The following is a 9,151-nucleotide window of genomic DNA, read 5'->3' as shown; positions in this document are numbered from 1 at the left end:
TACAATATTTGTATTTATCAATAAGTTTTTTAGTTATGTTGATTTTTTACCGTTGAAAGTATTACAGTAGGGGAATCTGTTTCAACAACTTCTATTAATTTCATAACTAAAGTTTGTAATTTCATTTTTAAGGGTTTATTTTTTACTCAATTCTTATCATTCTTCTATCTGCTATTTTAATTAAATGTTTTGCTTCTTCCAATAATAAACAATAACCTGTTACATCTCCTTGTGTTTTTTCAATATGAATATTTATGTCCACTCCTGTTTTGAAAAGATCTTCTTGGTGAGCTGATAGATCAAAACAGAAGATTGGGTGATTAATTGCAAAATCTACATATTCAAACTGAGGTAGATTTCCGATTAATACACACATATTTTTATAGTTTCTATACAATTCATTATAATCCCTTGTGGTTGGATTAATTGTTAAAGTTGGTTAGGATAATTATCGTTGTTTAATCTTACTTGAACTTTATGGATTATAGGATCTTGAGTTTCGTTCATTGCCACTCTAAAGACATTATTGTTATTCGTTTGAGAATCTGGTAAGTTCTTGAAACCAACCATTAAATATCTTGCTGGTTTAATAGTGTTGGTGATTGGCCATGTGGTGGATTCTCCAGTTAAAATCATGCTACCTACCGTATTGCGATGAAGAAAAGCTATTTCAATATCTTTAGTTAACGAGTTGAATATTCTCGTTTCTACTTCAATTGATGGTGTTATTACGGGTATGAAAAGTTGGAGATTCGTTATTTCTAATTTTGCATCTGAACCATTCTCTCCAAAGAATATCTTATCGTCGTTGATTTCTCTTTGTAGATGAATTTTATATGGTAAGCCTACGGAAACTTTCCTGTGTTCCAACAGACCGAATAAAGGATATAATTTCCAATTTACGTAATTACCCCACCTATTATTCTCAACAACATTATTATACTGAAGTACTCGTTTTTCGAATCCATGATTAGCTGCTCGTCCTACTCTTTCTATCGTGTTTCGAGCAACAACTCTCACTCTAGCTAAATCAGCATCATTTGCAAGATTTCTTACCGGTTCCTTTAAAATACTTCCATCACCAACATCGGGTATCCAACCTGAGACTGAATCGAAATCTTTAGGATATAAAACTGTTTTCAACATTGTGTCGAATTCCCCAGGATGTTTGATTGTTTCTATCGGATTTGAACCAGCTTCCAAAACCATCTCGCTAAATAAAGATGGAAAGAAATTGTTTTCTAACGTTGTATTAGTTTGTGGTACACGATTTTCATTGGGAGTTCCATCTTTAATTTTGAAATCACATCTGAAATAAGCATCGGAAAGAAGCAACCAATTCGATAATGAATTTATTTCGAAGGTAATTCTACCACCATCATTCAATTGGGATTTAGAACCAACAGTCGGTGAGATGATAATATAATCCTATTTTTTCTTGTTAAATGAATAACGAATCGGATCGTATAATCTAAAGATTGGATCTAATATTTTATTTGCCATTTTTAAGGTTTAAAATTTGAGTAGAAAATTGTTTTTTCTCCTTCTACATTATTTTAATATGCGTTTTTTTTTTGATGGAATGTAGGAAATTGATTGAAGTTGTTTTTTAATGTAAGAATTTATGAAATGTAAGAATTTATGAAATGTAGGGAATTTAGGTCTTTTTTGAGAGCTTATATATTGAGCTCATGAAATGAAATGGAATGGGGAATTCCCTATGCGACCAATCTATAAGCTCTTATACTCTCTTTTTTGATGGAATGTAGAAAATTGATTGAAGGTGTTTTTAGTGTATGAAATGTAAGGGTGTTTAGGTGTAAGAATTTATAGGGAGTTTAGGTCTTTAAGTGTAAGAATTTATGAAATGAAGGGAATTTAGGTCTTTTTGGGAGCTTATATATTGGTTGCATTTTCCCCATGAAATGAAATGGAATGGGGAATCCCCCATGCGACCAATCTATAAGCTCATATACTACTTTTCTGGCAATCGATAGCAGTTACCAAAATCGCGCATTTATGACTTTTACAAAAGTTGGTCAATATGGAAGCGGATCCGCTACTTCATTGTATGCACAATTCTAGCTAATTGCAAAAAGAAATCAAATATCTCCAAAATTCCAGTAAGCATTTCAAGGTCAAAACGTGAGTGATATCGAAGTTTTAGAAATAGATTTTTTTTAAATCAAATTGTCTATACACCTTAAATTTTCAAAATCTTCAAATCCAAATTAGTACAAAATCTTCCATCCGTACCATTCCCAGAGCTTGCTCGCGTTGTTGCTGTGTCAGTCGAGGCATTCTGCTTGTGTTTTTTATCGTTGTGTAAGCCCGACATGCCATTCATCCAGTTTTTATACCCTTGGTGCATATGCATTTTTGTGTACAAACATAATTATTGTGTTTTAGCAATGCAATTCGGATATGTTTCCAACTTGTTTTTTTTTATTTTTGGTTAAATTTCACTTTTAAAGTAGTAAAATTTCTTTTGGCTTCAGTTTATATAATCTAGATCTAGTATTTCACACATGAAAAATATATTATGGTCTGTATGATAGCGACAAATCAACAATGAGATTGGGAAGTGCAATTGTGGGATAAGTATAATATACTATATACAAGTTTAATATAACAGTAAACTATATTGTATGTCAGTTTTGAAAATAATGAGAAAACTAGAGCCGTGCCACGGTACCAAAGCAGTGCGCATCCAACCTTATACATCGGTAAAACGTTGCATTTTAAAGTCGCAATGGGATTGCTTAACGAAAAGAAAAGCATGTAAACATTTAATATTAAAAATATCGTTTAAACCGTTTAACGTTCGGTAGTGAAGAGACGCATGAATTTGACACCATTCGGTACTGAACGGTGTTAACATTCGGTAGTAGAAATAGCTGTAAAATTAAAAGTTCAATTCGCACAACTAAAATGAAAATATGTTTGGAAAGGTCTCGTAAAGTGCAATAACTTGTGTTACGGTCAAGAGGTCAACAAAGGTCAAATAAAAGAGATTTAAGTCTTAAAAGTGTTGAAAATTGCTGTTTTGGGACGTCCGTTAAAGCGGAAATATATGTCGGACGTCAAAGATAAAAGTATGAATCGATATCATAGATCAATAACCTTTGACCTTGTAAAGACCAAAGTCATGCATGTAAATAGGTCTCGTCAAATACAATAACTTGTGTTACGGTCAAGAGGTCAACAAAGGTCATGCATGTAAATGGTCAAAATATGAAAATTTTATAAATTGTAAAACCAATTCCCTTTTTTAACGTAAAAGGCCCAAACAGAATGTAACTCTCACACTTATTGTCCCAAATAGTGATTTATTGTTATGTAAAATTTCGATGGTGACAAATGTAAACTTTGCGAGTTATAACAATTTGAAATATTTAAGGTAAAGGTAAAAGTAACCCGGATTTGCCACGCCCACTTCAAATATTTTGTGTTGTCTCTTATAATGTGTTCAATGTTAAATAATGTTCAAAATTTCAAGTGTTTACAATCATTAGATCATGAGATATTTGTATTTAAAAGTTTTTTAAGGCAACGGTGACTGTCGGTGGATTATTGACACCGTTAAATTACACACAGTTACTATAGATGTCAATACAAAATTTTCAAATTCTAAAAAGCGCAATTTTAATCAAAATACCAAGTGTTATATATCACTAGAAAGAATAGATTGTGTGTAATAAGGGTATAAGAGAAATTTTTACTATGTAAATTAGGTCACGTGACAGAGCTTTTTAAAGTTAAAACTCGCAATTTTCAATTGGCTGTAGAACCGGAAGTTAACGGTGCGCAACAAAAGCGAAAATATTATCGGATATATCTCGTAATTGGCAACAACTTTTGTTCAGATCAAAAGGTCAACAAAGGTTAAATAAAAGTAATATGAGCCTTTGAAGTTTCGAAAATTGCTGTTTTCGGACGTCTGTAAAACCGGAAGTATATGTCGCACATCAAAAATCAAAGTAAGAATGGTCATCTTAGATCAATGACCTTTGACGATGTCAAGGTCATTTACGTTAAAGTTCAAAAATAAATTTTTTTAAAATTGTTAAACCTATTCCCTTTTTTAAAGTAAAGATCGCAAACAACTGTAATCTTATCACAAATTGTCCTAAGTAGTGATCTACTTCCATGCAAAATTTCTAGGGTGACAATTGCAAAATTTGCGAGTTATGTCAATTGCAAATATTTCAGGTAAAGGTAAATGCACACCGGATGTGCCACGCCCACTTTAACAATTTTAATTTGTCTGTGATGAGGTGTACATTGTTAAATAATGTTCAAAATTGCAAGCGTTTACAATCTTTAGATCATGAGATATTTGCAGTTTTACGTTTTTTAAGGCAACAGTTACTGTCGGTAGATTATAGACACCGTGAATTAACGCACAGTTAACGCGCAATTTTGATCAAAATATCAAGTGTGATATATCACTAAAAAGGAGAGATCATACACTCTAAGAGTATATAAGAAATTTTGTCGTATGTTAATTAGGTCACGTGACAGCTCTTCAAAGTTAAAAATCGCGATTTTCAAATTGCTGTAGAACCGGAAGTTAGCAATGCACAACAAAAGTGAAGATATTATCGGATATATCTCGTAAGGGGCAACAACTTTTGTTCAGGTCAAAAGGTCAACAAATGTCAAATAAAAGTAATATGAGCCTTTGAAGTATCGAAAATTGCTGTTTTGGACGTCTGCAAAACCGGAAGTATATATCGGACATCAAAGATCAAGGTAAGAATGCTCATCCTTAGTCAATGACCTTTGACCATGCAAAGGTCAAGGTCATTTATGTTAAAGATCAAAAATGAAAATTTTACAAAATTGTTAAACCTATTCCCTTTTTTAAAGTGAAGAACGCACACAACTGTAATCTTATCACAAATTGTCCTAAGTAGTGATCTATTTTCATGCAAAATTTCTAGGGTGAAAATTGCAAACTATGCGAGTTGTAACAAATGCAAATATTTCAGGTAACGGTAAATGCACACCGGATGTGCCACGCCTACTTCAAAAATTTCAATTTTTCTGTGATGATGTGTACATTGTTAAATAATGTTCAAAATTTCAAGTGTAGATTATAGACACCGTGAATTTACGCACAGTTACTACAGAAGTCGGTACAAAATTTTCAATTTTTAAAACGCGCAATTTTGATCAAAATGTCAATTGTGATACATCACCAATACATCATGCTCTCAAAGAATATATAAGAATTTTTGTCGTATGTTAATTAGGTCACGTGACAGAGCTCTTCAAAGTTAAAAATCGCGATTTTCTAATGGCTGTAGAACCGGAAGTTAACGATGCACAACAAAAGTGGAGATATAATCGGATAGATCTCGTAAGAGGCAACAACTTTTGTTCAGGTCACAAGGTCACCAAAGGTCAAAGTCACTAGATATGAGCCTTAATAGTTTTGACAATTACTGAAAACATAAAGCCGGAAATAAAAAAAATACAAAGCCAAAATTCAAAAATCGGCTTCCCATGTTTTGTTAGCAATCGATTGCAGTTTACATAAACGTCAAATTTACGCACATCCAATTTTACCCTGAGGCCCCATTTTGAGTTTTATAAAAGTGAGTCATATCAAGATGGCGTCTTACACAATACATCCGGGTCAAATTTTGTCATTCCAAAATCTTTACGGGGACAATTATAACTAATTGCAAAAAGAATTTTTCAAATATCTACAAAATTCCGGAAGTTGAAATTTGAAGTTTGGAGGCGAATGACGTCAAAACCGGAAGTGATATCTAAATTTTGAAAGCATATTTTTGTTCGCAATCAAAATGTTTATCTACATGTAAATTTTCAGATCGATCGCAATAAAATTGTGGAAGTTTAAAAAATGCTTTAAATAAAATCTCCAAAAGTCAGCGACAAAAGTCAAAATTTGAAATTTTTTAAATTACTATCTTTTAGACATTAATATAAAGTTATCAACAAAACAAAAATTATGTTCAAAATAGATTTAGAATAATAGCAGGTATTCGAAAGGCGTAATGAACGGTTAAAGTCCTACGTCATTTCCGGTTGGGTGAAGATGCGTCATTTTACATTTTACGCATCAAATTTGGCTTGTAGTTATGATAGAGAATATAGTTTATCTGAAACTTGGTATGCATGCTTATATTGATTTGAAAATGGTTTTAAGCTGATGATTGGTTTCAGAGTTACTGCCCTTGAGCACATCAAGTAGGCAGGATAGAGTCTAGTTTTTAACTTTCTTGATGAAACATGGTTTGCATGTTAAATAACGGAACACAATTTTATGGTATTCTACTCGTTAGTAACATTAAACACTACGTTTTTTTTTTTTTTTTTTTTTTTTTTTGTTTCAACCATCTACATTGTCATCTTCAGATGAAGTGAGGAAAAAAGGTATATATATACACAAAAATAACAATAGCAACAATTAATTAGGGATTATTTGGAGTTGCAGTAAATAATAGGGTGACAATAAGCAATGATATAGAGACAATAAGCAACTAAAATGGGGGATTATATTGGTTGATTATGATGACTAATTAGGCTCTGTGAGAGAATATTGTAAATTATAGGAATAGCAAAATAAACAAATGAGTGAGTTTGAGTTAAATTAGGTTTATACAAGCATCTATCTTTCCAAATAGCAGGGAGGTAGATTCCTTGGTCTCATTTCAGTTCTGGGTTTGATTTAGAGATTTCATAGATTCCCTTATGGGTTTTGGTTTTGGTTTTGTGCTGAGCAATTCTGACGCTAGCAGAATTGGATGAGTGGTCAATGTACGTAGCTCCACAGTTGCAGTTAACTTTGTATATAACTCCGTTAGGGTCTGCTGGGCGGAAAGATATTTTACCATTGGCCTGGAGTAAAATTTTTAATGGGGTGCCTATCAAGAAATAGACTTGAGTATTGAAATTCTTCTGTAGTATCTGCTTTATCTGGTAGCTCTGGTGTCCGATGAAGGGTATGCCAATCCTTGTTAGAGGGGACTGTGTTGCTGGTCTTTGAATATTGGTATTCGAGTTCAGTGTTTTCGAAATGATGTTGATAAGATCTCAGTCAAGTTCGAAATTGATAACAACAGGATGATTGATGAGATATTTCCATTGTGAACACAATAGAGACTACAGTTTTTATCTCAATGAAATTTGGTATGCGTGTATATATTAATGAGATATATGTCAAAATCGAGATTTGTAATAAAGAGATCAACATTGTTGGATTTCGGGGAAGGGAGGGTTTGATTCTCCCAAATGTACAGGCCTAGGGTGGAGCAGACACTTTATTTAGAAATTAGGATTAAGGGTCTTGATATTGGGTTTTCTTCTGTTCTTATTCTGATCTGAAATTAGAAAAAATAACTCGCCCGATCGTCGAGAAGTATAGTATCTGTTATGTACTGATTGTTTTTAGTTTACTATGAACAATATTATCATTTAAGTTCTTATTTTTTGAATATGCAACTATCATTTTCTGCTTATAGACATGGGGGAATTTCTCTTGAAGGCTCTTATAGTGGGCATGAACTATCTTGCTTGCTCGATTGCTGGTTGTATTAAACGGGACAACAAAGGGTGCTATGCCTACATTATGATGAATATGTAGTCCTATAGGTCTTGCTCGATTGCTAGTTGTATTAAACGGGACAACAAAGGGTGCTATGCCTACATTATGATGAATATTTAGTCCTATAGGTCTTGCTGTATTCAATGTCTCAATCCAATGGGCTTCCCTAGATTGACGGAATTTGGTAGTTTCATCTTCGGGCAAGTCAATTTCTATACGCTCAATTGGGATTAGGGCGAGATCGTCGTCTATTGAATGGTCGTCGAGGTTGAAATGATTAGAAACAGGCTTGTCTTTCTTTAATTTGATGTCTGACCTATGAGCATTAAAGCGAGTTCGTAAATTATTCTTAGTTTCTCCTACATATTGTTTGGGGCATTTCTTTCATGAAATTAAATATTACATTCGAATGTTCACATGTTTGATGTTCCTGGATCGGGTACCTTTTATTTGTAGAGTTGCTTACAAAATAATGAGTTTCTGATATAAAGGGACATGTTTTGCATCGACTGGACAAACATGGAGCACTTCTTAAACCTGGAGGTACTTCGGCATAAAGTCTGTTTTTAGCTGCTATCTGTGCTAAGGTGGAATTTTTTATGTTTCGTAAAAATCGTTTAGAGTACCCACGCTCTTTCAGTTTTGAGAAAACAATCGTACAGGCTTGGTTGAAATCAGAAGATCTGGTACAAATTCGATGAAATCGTAAAACTTGTGACTTAATTATACCAGAAAAGGTATGTTTTGGGTGAAAGGAGCTCTTGTGCAAGAGTTGATGAGTATCAGTTTCTTTGAAATACACTTTAATATCCAGTTTATTTGTTTCTGCTATGGAATCTCCCTTAAAGACTGTGGTATCGAGAAAGTCTATGCTTTTGTCACTCACGTTTGCGGTTAGTTTGATAGGATGGTGGTTGTTGAGAATTTCAAAGAATTCCAAAAACTGTTCGATAGAATAAGTCCAAACCATAAAAATGTCATCCAAAAAGCGTCCGTAAAAAAGTGGGTCAAATGGACAGAGGGGCAACACCTCACGTTCCCACTCTGCCATGAAAAGGTTTGCGTACGAAGGGGCGAATCGTTTGCCCATTGCTGTCCCTGAAGTTTGTAAATATGTTTTACCATTAAATGTGAAATTGTTTCGACTAAGACAAATCTCTAAAAGCTGTAGAATTGCATCGTCGGGTCTGTTTGGATCTGGGTTTCTATTAAAAACTTTACGAACTGCCGTTAAACCAGTAGTGTTATCGATATTGGTATACATAGAAGAAACGTCGATAGAAATTAAAATAGCATTAGAGGGAACTCGAAGATTTTTTATTTTATTGACAAAATCGGTTGTGTCTTTAAGGTAGGCGCGATGTTGACATGCTAGAGGTAGTAAGAAATGATCAATGTATTCTGACACTGCATATGACTCACTACCACAGTCAGATATAATCGGGCGGCCTTTAGGGATTTTATTCGAGATAAACCACTCCTTGGTTGGATTCTTATGGATTTTAGGCAAAGTGTACAAATGTCTCTCGCGACAATCAGGTTTGGCAGACAGATAGTCATATTGTTTCTGTT

General features: G+C 33.6%; 1 protein-coding gene across 1 annotated transcript; it reads right to left on the bottom strand.

Annotated features, from left to right (window-relative positions):
- Nucleotides 1-429: 429 nt before the first annotated feature.
- On the bottom strand, nucleotides 430-1,209 carry LOTGIDRAFT_163652 (hypothetical protein; the record flags this gene model as incomplete). The annotated part of the gene is made up of 1 exon (XM_009060179.1): nucleotides 430-1,209. The coding sequence occupies one exon, from the start codon at nucleotides 1,207-1,209 to the stop codon at nucleotides 430-432; it is 780 nt and encodes a 259-aa protein (XP_009058427.1).
- Nucleotides 1,210-9,151: the final 7,942 nt, after the last annotated feature.

The sequence above is a fragment of the Lottia gigantea genome, assembly GCF_000327385.1.
Source record: "Lottia gigantea unplaced genomic scaffold LOTGIsca_41, whole genome shotgun sequence".
Taxonomy (NCBI): Eukaryota; Metazoa; Mollusca; class Gastropoda; family Lottiidae; genus Lottia; species Lottia gigantea.
Note: the sequence above shows the minus strand (reverse complement) of the source record. Positions and strands in the feature narration are given on the sequence as shown.